Here is a 19,355-nt window from a genome sequence, read left to right on the forward strand (position 1 = left end):
GAAGCCTCAGATGAACACTTTTCAGTATTAGAGTCTGTAAGCTGGATGGCTTTATTCATTAAAAACTCTGAGTTTGTATTTCATGTCTATGTTTTTGTCCAGAAATTTAATAGCATGTGGTATTTTTGATTAAAGAAGGACTATCATATTGATACATCAATTTTTAATACAGTTTGAAACAGTCAATGGGAAACATTGTTCTTTGAAACTTTTCAGTTCATTAATTTGCTTACAGAATCCCAGATTCTTTGATTTGGTAGAGTGCTCAGAAGTCATCTAGTTCTTGTTAGGTACCCAAACAAGAACCTCTCCTTCCTCCCTTAATCCATCACCACTTGTCATCTGGGATTCACTTGAAGACTTCTATTAATGTAGAATCCACTACTTTGTGATGCAGCAGCCCATTGCAGTTTTGAACAGTGCTAATTGTTAGGTTTTCTTTCTATTGTATCAAAATCTACCTTTTTCCAGCTTCCATTCACTACACCTACTTCTGTCCTCTGGGACCAAACAGAAAATTAGAATCATGTTTGCACATGAAACCCTTCCTATGCTTGAAGACAACTATTGTTTTCTCTTTAAGTTTTCTCTTTTTGAAGCTAAACATCCCCAGGTCCTTCAGTCCTCCTAGGATGGGCCATCCAGTTCTTCAAGCCATTTTGGTTACCCTCCTCTTGATATGATCCAGTTTACAGACATCTGTCTTAAAATGCGGTGCCTGGAATTAAACACAGTAAACCAGATACGGTCTGACCAGGCCAGAATACAGCGTGCTTATTATGCTCCTTGTTTGGCACATTCTGCTTCAATCAATGCAGCCTAATTTACAGGGTAAGGTTTTTTAATACTGTGTCATGATACTAACTCATATTTAACTTTCAGTTCATTAAGATCCCTGAATCTTTTCCAGAAAACTCTTGTAGAAAGAGGTATGCCTCCTAGACTCAAGCTTGTGCAATTAATTTTTTGGAAACTAAGTACAGGGCTTCATATCTATTAATTTCATATTATTAGATTAATTCATTAGATATTTACTAATATGTTTATGGTAAAACATGTAGAAGAAAATAAAATTTGTGACAATGATGAAGCAAAATAAATTTTGTCAGAATATCTAGGGTATGAATTGTATTTGTTCAGATTTGGCCAGAATTTTTTTTGGGGGGGTCGGGGGGACAGAATGGTAAAGTTGGAGAGAATATAGTGAACATTGTGCTATTATCATTGGTAAATCCCAGCTATATTCATCATCATATAAAACTGTTTTCTTTAACATTAGAAGCTTATATGAAGAAAAACAAAACCCCAAACTCTTCATGTTCAGGAAATTATCAGCAAAATCATACCATAGTTCATCTTAATTTACACATCAACAGGCTATACATTTAAGTACTCAGGGGATTTGTATCTCAGATTCTCTATGTTTGAAAAACAAATAAAAATAAAAGGTGCTACTGTAATATTTTAATGATGTTATCTGCATCTGTTCCTCTCACAGACATTTCATGGATGGCTTCATTGTCGATGAAGCAGGGCATAGACCAAGTGGTTTTCAATAATTTCATTTGAAATGAATGGACATATTTATAAATAAAGATATTCATTAATTTCATACAAACCTATACATATATAAGCATATATTCATATGCATATAAATGCTGTGTGACCCTGGGCAAGTCAGTTAAGCCCTTAGCACTCTAGGAAACTCTCTCAGACTATATGATGCATTGGTAGAGACAGTTTACTGATCCAACAGTGCCCCTATCATTGAAATCACACATCTAGTCCCTATTCCTCTCTCTATGTATATAGATGAGGGGCCATCCAGAAGAGTGGATAGAAAGCTGATATTGAAGTCAGGAACTGTTTTCAAGTCCTGCCTCTGATACATTCTACCTGTATTACTAGGAGCAGGTCACTTACCTCTCAGTATTCTTATGCAGCTCACTAAGATGTGAAATTACTGATGATTTGCTAATCTGTGTTGTTGGTAGTAGCTTCCATATTGGCAAGACACTCTCCTGCACCTGCTCAAGAATAATAAATATTCTCTCTCTCTCTCTCTCTCTCTCTGTCTCTCTCTCTCTCTCTCTCTGTGTCTCTCTCTCTATTTTGTGTGTATATGTAAATATATGCTGAATTATATCTTATATAATTATTATATGTTGAATTATATATTATATAATTATATACTGGACTATATATTACATAAAAATTTCTGTCATATATACATATGATATCATATATGTATATCACATATATAGTGAACTATGTAATATATGATATACATATATCACATTATATTTGTAGTTTCTATATCAGGACTTATCTCTCTCCCATTCCTCACCCAAGACTGGCTTTTCTACCTAGACTTCCTGTGGAAAATATCTCTCTTTCTCTCTTTCTATACATGTATGCATAATAATAATATCTGGCTTGTATATGTTTGGAGAGAGATATAGAGTCTGTTCACACACACACACACACACACACACACACACAGAGTTCTAGTGTGTGGAGAACTTCTGCCATGGAAACTTGTCCATCAATGTGGTGGATATATATATATATATATATATATATATATATATATATATATATATATATATTTATGTATAGCTTGTTAGCTATCACTTATCTTTTTTCCTATCTATCCATCCATCATCCATATATCCACTACTTCATTTGTAATCTGTAGAAATGTGGTTATCTATGCCCATTTTAGGAAGCAGAAAAGTGTTAGAGAGTACTACCAATTGAGAAAGTTTATATATATATTTATATATATATATATATTTATATATATATATGTGTGTGTGTGTATGTGTGTATACATATATGTATATATATTTATATTTATATATGTGTGTGTATGTGTGTATACATATATGTATATATATATACACACACACACATACATAAAGATCAGATCATAAAGTTACAAAGCCTTCTCATTCTCCTTCCAGCCCTGCTACCAACACAGACCTCAGAAAAGCCATTTTCCTTCAGTAAGCCTGTTCCTCATAGGTAAAAGATGTGATTTATGTAATTCCTTCTAGCTTTGATATTTTATAACTTCATGATGTTAATAAAAGGAACACAAACTACTTATTAGAGGTATACAGGTTGTGTCTGATAAATCACTCTGATGATTTACCCACTAACACATGCATCATTTCAATTTACCCAAACTAAGCTAAGGCCAGATTAATTTTATCCATGTCCTTAAATCAATCATGGTAGAAGTAATGAACGTGGAATTTGAGTTCAATTATCATTAGACTTGTACCAGGCCTGCATGATGCTAAAAAACAATTGGTTAGAAAATGAAAACTTTAACAATTAGTTAAAAAGTAAAAACCTTATTTTAATAGCTATTTGGACTACACACCAACCCTCAGATCTGATGGAATTTTTTAGTGAACTTACCGGTTGTTTTAATGTTGCATAAAAAAATGACCATGACTCGTACAGATTAGGAATTCTCAGGTAGTTCATAGCTCAGTGTGAAATCTTGGCTTAAGGAACTTCTTGGGATGCTTGGAATGCCAGGAGAATGTGGTCCATCTATACAGTATAGTCTATACAGTATGTTCATAATGGTGCAGTCTTAAGCCTTTTTTAAAAGCTTTATATAAAAGGGCACAGTGCCTTGGACCATAGTAAGTACTTAATAAATGCTTTTTAAATTATTGATGATAAAACAGTAAACTATCATTTTTTTCCAGGGTCTCTCAGAAATAAAGGTGTAAATTCTGACAAGAATTTTAAAAAGTCAGCACTGAAAGCTCTTGCGCTTATGAATAAGTCAAATTACAAAACTTGCAGATTTTCATCCAACTAAGGCATTCTTGTTGGATATGGATCAAAAAGGCAATTAATCATTCAAATAAATTGTTTAAAGTCTTTTCATTTTGATCAAAATGAAAGAAATTCATTGAACATCACTTCACTATTGAAGAGGCACTTATCTGTAGGGCCATTTGGAATTTAAGATTTTTTTTTTTATTCAAAATTAGAGCTTTTGGAAGGTTTTTTTTTTTGGACACCTGAGGAACTCAAGAAATCAGAATTTTTTTTTTCTGAAGTCTAGAAATCCTACACCTCAGCCATGATCAAGAGTTTGCCTAAGTCAGTTTGTGGAGGCAGGCATCTTCAAATCCAAGTAAGAACCAATCTAACCTTCTAGTTTCTGAATGTGTTTGATAAGTGTAATATATTTAGAAAAAAGAATAGATTTCATTGTTGAATAAGCAACTATAGTTTATAAAAAAGAAAATTACTGAGTGATATGGGTATATACTGCCTATGTTTGCATGTGTATTTATTTTATATAGAAATATTCAAGCCAATATCAAGAATGAACCATCAAAAATAACAGACGTTTCAGCTGTACAAATGCAAACAATACTATTTTACATTAAGGCAAGTATTCTCAAACTTTAATCCAAGCCCTAGCTTCAGTTCTGGTTTACACGTAGCTTCTGGGTATCTAGGAAAGAGAGTGCTGCAGACTGAGGATACTCAAGGGGGCAAAAAAAGGAAAAGAAGAAAATCTGTGCTTAAACTTTAGAGGGGAAAAGGAGGGCTGTTCTATGGTTCAATCAGATCTATTCAACTTTATCTCCTGGAATTAATCTCTGCGGGAGTCAGGTGTAAGCATAAATTTGGTTTACATTTTAACACATTCTGACCATGAATCAGCTTTAATCTCACTTGAAACTTCACCAGGAGATTTTCCATTCCAGTAAATACATGCTCTTTAAAAACTGATCTGAGGTCATGACAACTCGCTCCAATCTGATCCTCTCTATCCTAGGAACGTGATGTCCTTTGCAACCATATTCCAAATCTTATAGAATCACCCAGTTGGAAAAGACCTTACTAGTCATCTATTCCTAAACCTCAGTATGGTGAGCATGGGTCTACATAGGTATAGAATCCTCTCCTACAACAGATATTGGTCACTTCCCATGTGTTTCAGGGAAACGTAAACTCCACAAAGGCAGGGACAATTTGTTTTTTCCTTTGTGTTCATCCTTGCACTTACCATAGTGCCTTTAATATAGAAGGCACTTAATAAATGTTTCTTGCTTTGGAATGAATTGGTACATTGGCTCTTTTCTCCTTAGGGAGAATTATGGAAGTGAATTAGAACTGGTAATTGTATTCAACTGTAAGTTTTAGCGTGTAATTGTTTTACATCTATTTTTACTGAGTGTAGAATAATTGGGCTAAGGGAACAGTAGAACAGCTTTGTAGGGCTTGTTGATGGACAAGATTAATATATATGTTATAAAGTATATTATGTCAGTTTATAAATATTTTTGGAAGATATGCTTCAATTCTTCTTATTTTTAATATCTGCAACAAAACATATTAGTCCTTATTTTGTTTTCAATTAAATTATAAAACATGTGAGAAAGGACTATTATTTTCTTTTATTCAATAAAATTTCTCATTTTTATATTCATACGTGTGATTTAAGTATTAAAAGAACATAAGGTCCTTGAAGGCAAGTTTTTGTTTTAAATAGCTGCACCTAGCTTAGGGCCTAGCATAAAATAGGTGCTTATTAAATGCTTGTGGCATTGAATAAAGACTTTTGATTTCCCCCCTGTGGTTCTGCATGTCTTAGTATTATAAAACAGTAACAAAAGGATTCCAGCCCTTCCAGTTGGCTCTCCCACCCACATCTTGGTTGATCCCTTTGAGTTAATAGAAAATCTGGTTATGCTTGAGAATGACATGTATTCTCAAGATTAAGACAAGTCCCTTTAAGAGCTTTGAGATTGTGAAGCTTTATCAGATATACTGAACTTGAATAGCATTTTGTAATTTCTGTCCCTCAATTTCCCAAAAGATAGAGAAAGAAAATGTTAAAGCAGCAAAATATTTTAAGAGGGAAATGTTTCATGTATGTGATTGAAAATTGCTCTTCAGAAGATAAACATTAGACATATGAATGTTAAAACAAAGAATGTGATTGCTTATATTAGAATAGGTTTGCGACTGAGTAATTCAAAGTCCTGGTAACTTGATATTTTCTGATTCTCAAATCACCACATGTGTTAGAGTGTTATCAGTAATAAAGGTGCCCATTTGATCAAATCAGAACAGAAATAGGTATGCAGATGTACAGTAGGGACAACTGACGATACTGCTTTTTAATCTGTATCTATAGAAAACATTTAATATAAGCTCTCTAATGGGATTATAGAAATACATTAATATTTAATAGTGTACTTCAGTGTACTCATTGTGAAAATAGCACATTTATTTAGACAGTAATTTCATGTCAAAAGTTTTTTTTTTTCCTTTTAAATATCTTCATTTCTTTGATCTGCAGTAATTGTGTTACTATGAAAACCAAAATACCAGTATTTTCCATTATTTCTCATCAAAAATCTTCTCATTTTTATTGATATTTCCCAGGGTCATCTGAAGTGAATTTTTTCTTTGTAAAAAAAAAACAAACAAACCCCAAAACATTAGAGTACTTGGATTTGCAGATTTTCTACATTTGCTTGCATTCATGTCTAGTACACATCGCTTGCCGTTCAATTCTCCAAGTGCCTTCTTCATAAGTACAGTGACATATAGTGCACTCATCTGTCTTCACTTCTCTTCCAGCAGGAATGACAGTGGTTTCTGCAAAACAGTTTGGGCCTGAAATACAGCAAAGCAATTATAGGTTATAGCCATGCAGCACATGAATTTATATGTAATATCTACTATCCCTTCTGGAGGATTCAGTGGAGAACATAAACCCAGAACTGTTTCACTGTAGGCAGAGGGAATCCCTACACCACAGAAACATAGGGAAAGATGGCTTTTTTACAATAATTCCAGAGTCACAGAAAGGTATAATTGTAATGAGTTTTACCAGTTATCTAGTGCAAACCCTTCATTTTGCAGATGAGGAAAATGAGGGCCAGAACTGAAATGACTTGTCCAAAACAAGTGGCCAAAGTGGGACTTAAACCTATTAAAAGGTGTTTAGAGGTCTTCATTCTGAAACTGCATGACCTCTTTTCAGGACAATGGATCAAGTACAGGCTCAAAAATGAAGAGGAGGATACTGAATAGCTGCTCTTCTGCATGAGTAGATCATTTCCTTACAAGAGACAAAACTGACCTTGACATATGCTAGCTACAATAACAAATTATTATTACTAATAATAATTAATAGAATATAATTGATTATAACCATTAAAGTATATCAATTAGCATGAACTAATTATGCTAATCAGCATATGATTAAAATTACCCATCTGACTGAAGTGGAGGATATTTATGGGGGAATCATGACGAAATTAAGTTGGATAGGTATGGTGGGGCCAGATTGTAAAGGGCTTTGATAGCCAGGCAGATGTGTCTGGATATGAGGTAACAGGAAGTCACAGTAGATTACAAAGTTGGGAAATGATACAGTGGGAATGCTGTTTAAAGAAACTTGTCTGGCAGCAACTACGGAAGATGGATTGGGGATGGGAGGCAGAATTGAAGGCAAAGAAACTGAAAGCTAAGAGGCTTTCACAGTGTGGTAGGTATGAATAGATAACAGATCTATCTATCAGCTATGAGAAAAGAGTAGAGAGTAAATTGCAGCGTGATTTTGAAAGAAGAATTTAGAGACAGATTAGTTAGGAAAAGGAATGAGGGAAAAAAGGTGATTACATCATATCTAGGCTAGGAGATGAGCAGAAGATTCTGACACTGAAAGGAATGGGATAGTTAGGAGATGAAAGGAAGATGCTAAGATAGGACATAATGGCTTTGACCTCCATGGAGATAGCTATAGGTAATTGAAAGTACATGGCTAGAATACAGGACGGACCTGGAAGTTCAAATATGGGCCTAATACACATAAAGATAAAATCTGATGGCATGTAGTGGATGAGTTCTGAGAACTAAGACTAGAGAGAGAAGAGTGGAAGGCTAAATTTCAGAAGTCTACATCATACAGTATTTCCAAATTTCAAAACCAGAGACACTGTTTCTCTTATATTGTTTTAATCCTCTCTCCCTTGAAAATATATTAAAACATGTAATAAAGCATTATTCTACTTTTCTGGACTACTTAGGATTATGTAAAATGTTCATTAAAAAATCAAGCCTAGGAGTTGTAGAGACTACATGATATAACAAAAAGAACACTTGGCCTTGAAGTCAGTGCAGGGACTATTTCATTCATTGGCATATTTTAGGTGTTTAATAAATGCCTGTTGATTGATTCAGAGGACCTTGATTCAAATCCTGCCCTCCAGTACTGTTTAACCTTGAGCAAATTATTTACACTCCCAAGTCTCTGTTTCCCCCTCTGTAAAATGAAGGGGTTGACTCAATGATCTCTGGTCCCTACCAGATCCAGATCACTGATCCTTTAACCCTGATTTGCTATTTTAAATTTGTCTCAGTTAAAACTTTTTCATCCAGCTTTCATGCATGAATTAAAACAAATTAACATATTATTATAAAAGTCAGCTAGCTCATGGAAAAGGAATCAAAGAAAACAAAGAAATTAGAATCAAAGAGAAAGGAAAGCCCAACCTGAATGAATAGTCTAGTGCAGAAAGGGCAATCTCTTTTGTTTCAGTCAGGTAAGTGTTGTCATTGGCCTCTGTACATGTCATGGTTCATCTTGCCCTTGAACCTTGGCCCCTTTTGTTTTATGCCACTGGAAGTAAAGATAAATAAATCCTCCATTTCCAAATATAACTTTAAAGAAGGAAAATCTAGTGTCTGCCACAAAGATGGTGCCACTCTTCTAAGTATGATTTTTTTAGTAAGACTTAAAAATTGTATATTATATATTCTTACAATCAGAGAGGAATATGGAGGCATATCATTTCATTTTATAACCAAAGCACTGATAGCTTAACCAGTGATTTCCCTATTGGCAATTGTAATAATAAATTCATTTTTATTATGCTTCTCCCCCAACCCTGTGTCTCCATGTAGATCTACTAAATAATTTGTTAGTGTGTATTTTTCTATGTCAAAGAATTTGAATGTACAGAGAAAACTAGAGTAAATATACTTCTCTTTAATTGTTAAGTTTGGTAGTGTAAACCCAAATATGCTAGCCACAGATCAAATTCAATAATATATGTGAAAAATCTTTGTCAACTTTAATACCCTAAGGAAACATAAAATAGTATGATGTCACATCACTGCTTCAAGGATCAAAGAATTCACCTTTGCAGTTACTAATGGTAGAGAGTCTTTAGGAGTTGGTGTATCTGAAATATTCACCACCTGATGACCAAAAGTGATGAACTTTCCTAGTGAAAAAAATCATTGCAAAATCAAATGAGATAACATATTTAGAGTGTTTTGCCAATCTTAAAGAGCTATATAAATAATAGCTATAATAATAATTATTAATATTAAATCATGATTTACTATAATAATGGTTGTAATTAAGTATAATTATAGAACTACAGAAAATTATTTCTAACATCATTTATGCTAATCACATTGTATTAACTATAATTACATTGTAAATATAATCATTGATGCTTAATAATTGTTTTTGTGTGGATAGGTTAGCATCAGTTCAGATGGCTTAGTTTCTCAAAGCAGATGGGAAGGTGGTTCAAGGTAAGACCTACATTTTGATTAAGGAGGAAGGAATTTATTTGATTCTGGGCAGTATATTTGAGGATGGACAGAAATAAGCTGGGACATTTATTTCTAGCGGCGATCGAGAAAAAGGATATAAGGACTGGAAAGCAAAGCACAGAAGAGTAGTTAGAAGGAACCAGGTATATTTTGTCTGGAGAAGTGAATGCTTCCTTAAACAATAGGATTGTACGTATTTGACATAAAATTCTTCAGTAGGCCTTTATGCTCAAAAACTTTCCAACTTCCTAGAAAGTGCTACAGATTGGTTTCTACTGGCATAAATTTGTAAGCCCAGTCACTTCTATTTCATGATGAGTCATTGGTATAGGGCTTATTATTATTATTATTGTTACTTTTGAATTATTATTTTAATTTAAATTATTACCACATTTCCTATTTTTACACTACTTTTTTAACTCTAAAAGTGAATTCTAATAAATGTAGCCTATTACAGATACAAAAGATAAGATTTCTGTTTTTATATACTTATTAAGGGAGTACAAAAGAAATTTATGTAGCAACCCTTAATGTCTGTTAAATAAATGTAAATTATTTTATTATATTGTTCTGAATTAACAAGTGTTCAAAGAATATAATTATCAAGAATTCAAAAAGAAAAACTTTTCTCCTCATAGTGTTGAAAGTCTTCATTTCATTTTAGAGAATAATTTGTATTAGTAAATGTAGGCAAAAAGGCAAAGTGCACATTTATTTTTGTAAACATGTGTTTTTAAAATTTTGGGTTCCAAATTTTCTCCCTTCCTCCCTCCCCACCCATCCTCAATGAAAAGACAAGCAACTCAATACAGGTTATAGATGTGTAGCCATGCAAAACACTTCCATAGTACTCATGTTGTGAAAAACTAACTATATTTCCCTTCATTCTATCCTGCCCCCCATTTATTCTATTCTCTCTTTTGACCCTGTCCCTCCTCAGATGTATTTGCTTCTGATTACCCCCTTTCCCAATCTGCTCCCCTCTATCATCCCCCTGCTCTCTTGTTCCCTTCCCCCCCTTATTTTCCTATAGAGTAAGATAGATTTCCATACCCAATTGAATGTGCATATTATTCCCTCCTTAAGTCAAATCTTATAAGAATAAGATTCACTTATTCCCTCTCATCTTCCCCCATTTCCCCTCCACTATAAAAGCCTTTTCTTGTCTGTTTTATGAGATAATTTACCCCATTCTACCTGTCCCTTTCTCCTTCTCCCAGTATAATCCTCTCTCACCCCTTAATTTTATTCTCCAGATATTACTCCTTTATTTTCAACTCACCCTGTACCATCTATCTATCTATCTACTTACATACATATAATTTTTTCCCTCCAACTACTCTAATACTGACAAAGGACTCATGAGTTACAATATCATCTTTCCATGTAGGAATGTAAAGAGTTCAATCTTAATAAGTCTCTTATGATTTTTCTTTCCTGTTTACCTCTTCATGTTTCACTTGAGTCTTGTATTTGAAAGTCAAATTTTCTATTCAGCTCTGGTTTTTTCGTAAAGAATGCTTGAAAGTCCCCTATTTCATGGATTGACCATTTTTTTCCCCTGAAGGATTATACTCAGTTTTGCTGGGTAGGTGACTCTTGGTTGTAATTCTATCTCCTTTGAACTGCAGAATATTATATTCCATCCCCTCCGGTCCCCTTAATGTAGGAGCTGCTAAATCTTGTGTTATTCTGATTGTGTTTCCACAATACTTGAATTGTTTCTTTCTGGCTGCTTGCAATATTTTCTCCTTGACCTGAGAACTCTGGAATTTGGCTACAATATTCCTAGGAGTTTTCCTTTGGGGATCTCTTTCAGGAGGTGATCAGTGGATTCTTTCCATTTCTATTTTGCCCTCTGGTTCTAAAATATCAGGGCAGTTTTCCTTGATAATTTCTTGAAAGATGATGTCTAGGCTCTTTTTTTGATCATGGCTTTCAGATAGTCCAATAATTTTTAAATTCTCTCCTGGATCTATTTTCCAGGTCAGTTGTTTTTCCAATGAGATATTTCATTTTTTCTATTTTTTCATTCTTTTGGATTTTTTACAGTGTCTTGATTTCTCATAAAGTCACTAGCTTCCAATTGCTCATTCTAATTTTTAAGGAAGTATTTTCTTCAGTAAGCTTTTGTACTTCCTTTTCCATTTGGCCAAATTTGCTTTTTAGGGTATTCTTCTCCTCACTGGCTTTTTGGACCTCTTTTGCCATTTGGGTTAGGCTAATTTTTAAGGTGTTGTTTTCTTCAATAATTTTTTTGGGTTTCTTTTATCAAGCTGTTGATTTGTTTTTCATTATTTTATTGCGTCACTCTCAGTTTTTCCTCTACTTCTCTTACTTGCTTCTCAAAATCCTTTTTGAGATCTTCCATGGTCTGGGACTGATTCATATTTTTCTTGGAGGCTTTGTATGTAGGAGCTTTGACTTTGTTGTCTTCTTGTTTGTTTGTTTTGATCTTCTTTGTTATCAAAGAAAGATTCTATGGTCTGACTTTTTTGGGGGCCTTTGTTTCTTCATGATCCCAGCCAATTACTTGAGTTTTAAACTCTTTGTTAAGGTAGAGGTCTGCTTCCAGTGTGGAGAATGTACTGTCCCAAGCTTTGGGGGTTTGTGCAGCTGTTTTCAGAGATACTTCTATTGACCTGTAAATTTTCAGTTCTTCCAAGGTGGTATGATAAGGGGTGGGGTGTTTACTCCTTTCCTGACCTGTGCTGTGGTCATAAGTGACCACAAGCACTCTTTTCTGCCTTGGAACCATGAGGAGGATTTCTTCTTCATCACCACTACCAGCTCTACCACTCCAGCACTCCTTCTCACCCTAAGACCGCCAACCAAAACTGTGACCCAGATCCAAGCATAGGCAAAGCAAGAGAATCCTGTACCAACAGAGAGATCCCTGCAATCTCCCTTTGATCAGCCACTGGATTCCCCCTCAGTCTGTGGGCTAGAAGCTCAGGAAGCAGCTGCTACCCCCAGGGCTGTGCTGGGGACTGGGGCTGGGACAGAGCTTCTCTCTCTCACCACAGTTACAGACTTTTCCCACTGACCTTCTAAGTTGTCTTTGGCATTTGTGGGTTGAGAAGTCTGGAAACCGCCACAGCTGCCCATCATTCAGTCCTCTGAGGCCTGCTCCAAGTTCGCTGAGGCCTGCCTTGCCTGTGTGCCCACTCCAAACTGCATTGCTGTCGCCGCTTGGCGTGATATACTTTTCTGATCAAGCATCCAGGCTGTCTTCGGCTGTAAATTTGTTTCACTTTTTCTTTTTGTGGGTTCTGCTGCTTTAGAATTTGTTTAGAGTCATTTTTATAGATATTTGGAGGGGTTTGGGGGAGAGCTCAAGCAAGTCACTGCTTTTACTCTGTCATCTTGGTTCCATCCCCCCCAAAGTATTTATTTATTTAAGAATGGGGGGAAGCACCACTGAGTTGTGATATGATAAAGAAACTGGAAAGAGTAGTAACAGCAGACATTAATGCTACTTGTTCATGTAGTCATTGGTTCTGTTGCAAGTACTAGTAGGTTTCCATTTTTAAAAACAGGGATAACAATAACACCTACCTTAAAGAGTTTTGATCAAATGAGGTAACACCTGTAAAGTGTTTTGCAAACTTTAAAAAGCTATTTAAATATAATAATAATAATAGTAATAATAATAATAATAATTATTACCTACATGAATTAGTACCCATTCAGATGGTTCAGTTTATCAAAACAAATGGGATGAAACTAAAGGTAGGATCTACACATTGATTAAAGAAAGAAGATTCTATTAGATTCTAAGCAGTATATTTCAGGATGGACATTGGACCAGTTGGAATATATTTCAGGATGGACTTCTGGAGCAAAGCAAGAAGGGTGAGAGAGGCCTAGAAATCAGAGGATAGGGAAATAATTAGAAGGAGGCAGGTGTATTTAGCTTGGAGAAGGGAATTCTCAGACAATAGGATTACTGTCCTCCAGGATTAGTTCTCAGGTATAAGTTGGTTGACCAGCTGTGGAGGATGGTGTAGCAGATGTTCTGCCCAAGAGCTGACTGTCTGGGAACTAAGGGAAATTTACAGTCCTTTATGACAGTGGGATTCTTTGATTCTTTCATTCTGTCCTCCATAGTCTCAAGTATTCAGCATCACAGTGAACCCAGAAATTAACCAAAGTGGTATCAACAAGAAGAGCCAAAGGCAAAGACGACTACTCTTGTAATGAAAATAATACTTATTGTAGAAATACTGATACCTCACTGTGGTACGGAGTTGACTTTGGCTTTAATTCTATGCCAGTGGAGTAAAAGTTCTGACTAATGTTATCAAGTTGCAAAAGCTTCAGGGATGGACCTGGCAAGGGACTGGTGTCCAAAGGCTAGCCCAGAGTGGTTCAGAGAGGCTCATCATAAAGTTGGCCATCAGATAATGGACCTTCTCGGTCACAGCAGTTTTGGCCTAAGATTTGGAGGGCTTGAAGACTGTACTGCCCAAGGAACAGCATGGTATAGTGGAAAGAATGTTCGATTTGAAATCAAGACAATTCTGGGTTTGATTTTTAGCTGTGTGATCCTGGGCGAGTTCCAACTTCTCTGGCCTAGATGTCCTCATCCCAAAAATGGTAGTATTTATACCACTTCACAATATTGTGAGCAATGTGCTTTGTAAAATTGAAAGTTCTCACTCTAGAAAACTGAGGTGCTATTATCAGCAAGAGGATTGTCTACAATCACAAAATTGCCTATCTTTGGAAGTACTGAAGTAACAATGGCAATACCTCCTAGGGCTTTGTAGCTACAGAGAATTTTTTATAAATATCCTTTTACTTCATATCACAGAAAAAGCTATGAGGTAAGTAGTTCAAATATTCCCATTTTAGAGATGAGGAAACCATCTGTGATTATATGGCCTAGGGTAGGGGTTCTTGACCTTTTTGTTTTTATGCCGTGGAGTCCTTTTGCAGTTTGGTGAAGCCTATGGACCATTTCTCAGAATCATGTTTCTAAGTGCATAAAATGAGCTGCATTGGATTATAAAATAATTCAATTATATTGAAAAACACTTATCACAATATAAAAAAAATTTCACAGAACTGAAGTCAATATCCTTTGGTTTAGAGAATTCCCAGTATGTAAACTTCCTCCACTAATGAATACCAGCAACTTTATAATTTTTATAATCTTGAAGAGCTGCCAGGGGCATTTGGGAGGTGCGAGTACAGTTCTTTGAATAAGAAAATACCCAAACTCAAAAGAAAAGAAAAAAAAAACATGATCAAACAGAAAACTAGAAACTCCTTTGACTTGCCCACAGCTACCCAGCCAGTATACATCAGAGGCAGAATTGGAACCCAGATCATCCTGACTCTGCCATGCCACACTGTCTCAGAGTAAATTATCATAGGTGACTATAGGATCTATAGCTGGAACATCTAGTCCAACTCTCTTATTAGTTCAACTTTCGTCAAATGCACATAAGAAGCTTTGCCTTAGGCCTTATCCCCTTCGTTGTCTGTGTACTTTAACTTACCACATACAGACTTATTGGTAGACATGTTTTATTTCTCCATGTGCAGTGAAAGCTTCTTTTGGACAAGACACTGTTTTTCATTTGCCATTTAAACCCTGGTGCCTAGCATGGTAGGGCCTTGCAAGGGTTGTTTTGTTTAGTTTTTTAATTGGGACTGAAATTTCACTGTTATATAGAACTCTCTATGAGGAAACTCCCTTAACCAATGTACACTGGCACTTTCTGTGTAACTAATTGTCTAAAGGAGGGTACTGAGAAGCTTAAGAATGTTGCCCCGGGTCACTTAGCTAATCTGTGTCAGAAGGCAGATTTGAAACTAAGTTTTCCAGACTCTATCAGTCATTCAATCAACTAATTAATCCACAAGCATTTATTAAGAGCTTACTATCAGTACCAGGTAATGTGTGTGCTAAGCACTGAGGATGTAAAGAAAGACAAAGAAAAGTTTTTATCCAAGAGAACCCTACATTCAGATATGGGAGACAACATTTACATAAATAGGTACATATAAGACATATACATATTAAATGAAAGATAACCTTAGGAGGGAAGATCTACTAGCTGGGGAGACAGAGAAAGTGCTCCCATAGAAGGTAGATTTGAGCTAAGTCTTGAAAGAAGACAAGGATTTTAAGTGGAAGGGAGGAGGCTTGGGGGACAGCCAGATTGTTATTTGTTCTTCATTTTTGAAGAGGACCAATGACATCAGGAGGGTGATGTACTGACTTGCAAGTGAATTGTATTTGAGTGAGTAGAGCTATGCAAAGTCATCAGCCTCACTTTCTCCTCCAGAATCATCATAGTCCAATGGCAATGAAGAGGTCTAGGGGTTTTGGGGTGCTGGGACCCCAAGATCATGGTACTGGGCCCTGCCTGAAAGAATTCAACTCAAATCTTCTTCAGCCAGGGGAAAAGTTTATTAGTGGTAAAACATGTAGGCCGGGTGACACCCGTAAGGACGAGCTGGCATGAGAGATTCTCAGCATCTGAATAAGGGCCAAGGTGGATCTTAAATACTAAAGTAACTTTGGGCGGCCAGAGAAGGGGGTTGGGTAAAGGGTCTAGGTAACAATTCTAATTGGGGAGGTCTGAGATATTGAATAGACAATGGGAATAGATAATGGAGGAACAGGAAGACAGAAGTTTGAAAGGCATCTGCACAAAATCAAGGTGGGGCTAGGACTTTCAAAAGGAGATAAAGGAAGGCCTTTCTGGGGCCTATAGACAAGAGGGAGCCTAAGGCTTTCAAAGGGAGATGAGGGGAGTCTATTAGTAAATTTGAAGGTTTAAGGGTTTTCCCAGTCCTGTAGACAAATAGGAGCCAGATTCTATTCAGGGCAAGGGTTGAAGGTGCATCTGAATAAGATCTAAAGGTAAGCTAGGGCTTTCAAGGGAGATGAAGGTCTGGGGCCTGTGAGTCAGATTCCCTTTGGGGCAAAGGGTGAAGATCTTGGCTTGGGCCCCGCCCCCATCAGCAAGATATAGGTCAGGATGACTGGTGATGGCCCTGGATGCAGTGGGAGACTTTGGCCATTTTAGGATAGGTTTTTCCTAGTTCTTAGTTTGTCTGAGGCAATACCCATTCAGTAGTTAAAAGCTAGGTGACAATGTTTGCCTTTACAAAAGAATCCATCTGGGAGAGGAAGACTTTCAGAGTATCTGGCCAGAACAGAAACAATTGCTTTTTATAGTCACTCTGAGCCACCAAAAGCAAAGCAATGAGCAAGTGAAGCTTGGGTCAGGACCCATTATTGGTCAGTCAATGAGAGCCAGAGTGATTTGGGTTTAAAACGTAGTCAAGTAGCTCCATTTGAATCCCAACGGACTTTATCAAAGCCTGTTTTTTCAGAGCTGTATTTCAAGAAATCATAAATGAAAAACTACATGAGACAAAACAGTTAATTGTCCCAGTTTTTCTGAAAAAACAAACAAAAAACCAAAAAGATACAATAAATGAATAGGAAAGAAAAAAAATCTAGCCCTGAAACCCCAAGATACATTTCAAAGTATAAGTGATCAAAATGTATATGCATTTGGACAGAGCACCCACATGTCTCCCCACCTCCCACCCCCCGCCAAGGACAGAGGGAGAAGAGGAGTAAGAAAAGGAGGAGGAAATAACAACATTGCCCAGCTGGAACTGAGGGACAGTCAGTACAAAGGCAAGGAATAAGATGTAATGTAATGTTGGGGGAAGAGCAAGTAGGGCAGTATGGGTAGACTGTAGAGTTTGTGAAGGGGAGCAAAGTATAAAAAGACTAGAAGGTGGAAAGGGTTCGGCTTATTAAGGCCTTGAATTGCTGAACACTATTATCTTCCACATAGTAGATATTTATTAATTTTTACTGTATTGAAGTGGATTGAATGAGGAAAAGAAGGTTTGGAGAGGTGAAATTCCTTGCCCAAGCTTATACTGATAATAAGGAGAGAAGGGATTGGGACCCAGGTCCTCTGACAAAACTAAAACTTAAATCCGGGTCTTCTGACTACTTGTCACAGTGATCTCTAAACTTTTTTGGTCACATACTCCATCAGTATTAAAAAAACAAATTGAGCATATATTGCCAATAAGTATGCTTTTTTAATAAATTTTATAGATGAATGACTATATTAATAATTTTCATCATACAAATTTGCAAAAGTAAAAATAAAAACAGATTTTAAAATAAATTTTATTTTGTTCATTTACAAATGGTACAAAAACTTTTCTCATTAAATTTGGTATTTTCAGGGAACAATGTATTTTATTATTTTTAAAAATCTTGGTTTAACACTTCGTGATACAGTGATTTGTAGATCTGGTTCTGTGTTCAGTTAATTTTGAGACTGAGCTTTAATTGTTGCCAGAACAGGCTGTCCAAACTGAAAAAGATAATAACAGTGCCCTATCCCTTTAGAGTCTTGGGCTGTCTTTGCGATAGCTCCTCCCTTTTGGTTCTAGCCTCTCTTGCTCCTTGGGCCTCAGGAAGCATTTCTTCCCTCCCTGGCCAGTCAGACTAACTGGACCCCATGGCAACTCCCAATATCTCCCCACCAACTTTCTTGGGCTGTGGAGTATACATCTCCTTCATCCTTCCCTGCGAGTGAAGCCCTGGAAATGGTCTGTGCTCCTTGAAAAACAGAGTCTGCCAGTCTCATACTGGTCACTGGCAGGGTGGAAGAAGAGAGGCAAAGGCAGTATATAGCTTCAAGAGCACTGAGTAACTGTACTGTTCTTTCCACTTTTCCAAAACACCCCAATGTGACTGGGTATGGGCTCTAGGAAAGCTCCCCCTCATCCCCCCAACTCTCCTTGAGTTTTCTCCCACATGGTCAAGTCTTTGACTTTTGCCTGAAGCATCATCCCAGTAATCCTCTCAGCTGACCTTTCATCATGGCTACTTTCGTTGTGGCTATGCCCAATCTCCCAATTCTCTGCTACCCTTAATTTAGCCCAGACCTTCATTGTCTATTACCTCCCCATGGCCCCTGCTACTTCCCACCCTTGATCCTATCAAGACCCCATTCTCGACCTCCCAGTCACTCCCATCTAGATCCTCCCTAGACCCCTCCTCCAGTCACCTCAGCTTATTGGCCACTCCCATCAAGATTCTCCCTAAATCCTTCCTCAAAGTCACCCCAAACTATCTGGCCACTCCTAGGTCCCTTCCACCATCTTCCTGTATATAAAGTCCATCTTGCCTCTACTAAGGTGCTCAGATTCTTAAAATCTAGCCAGTTGCTGAGATTTTCTCTAGCTGCTTGTCAATAGGAGCATCACAAATGTTCAGATTCCTTAAGAGTCTGGCCAAAATGGCGAATCTTTAATAAACCTTGTCTTTGGCTGAAAGAAGGCCTGGGTCAGATTCATTCAGGCAGGACACATGTGTCTCTATTTCAGGGTCCCAGTATCCCTAAACCCTTAAAACCTCAATAAATGCATGTTTTTTTGCACCCTACTCCAGTGACTACTGCACCTATATAATACTTTTCCCACAGTGCACATCATCTAAAATTCATTTGTGCCTATTTAGAGTTGTGAAAGTTCCTAGTTTAATGTTCTCTAGTGGCAATACACTAAAAATTCACAAAGAGGGGATGTTTCCCAATGAAAGAAGATTATGACAACTGAAGTTGATATAATAATTTCCAGAACTCCTGCTCTGGAATGTGATGCAAAACAGCCAAAGAATGGATTGAGGTAGACAAAAGATGCTGAAATCATTACTGAAGTAAAAGAAC

General features: G+C 36.5%; 1 protein-coding gene across 1 annotated transcript in view; it reads right to left on the reverse strand.

The window, feature by feature from the left end:
• Positions 1–2,645: 2,645 nt before the first annotated feature.
• VWC2 (von Willebrand factor C domain containing 2) overlaps positions 2,646–19,355 on the reverse strand; it is a 190,418-nt gene continuing 173,708 nt past the window's right edge. Inside the window, exon 4 of the mRNA XM_020981334.2 lies at positions 2,646–6,669. Within this exon, the coding sequence (XP_020836993.1) occupies positions 6,518–6,669 (152 nt within the window). The 3' untranslated portion in view covers positions 2,646–6,517. The remainder of the gene's footprint in view (positions 6,670–19,355) is intronic.

Source organism: Phascolarctos cinereus, unplaced genomic scaffold (assembly GCF_003287225.1).
Source record: "Phascolarctos cinereus isolate Bilbo 61053 unplaced genomic scaffold, phaCin_HiC Scaffold_4;HRSCAF=312, whole genome shotgun sequence".
NCBI classification, from domain to species: Eukaryota; Metazoa; Chordata; class Mammalia; order Diprotodontia; family Phascolarctidae; genus Phascolarctos; species Phascolarctos cinereus.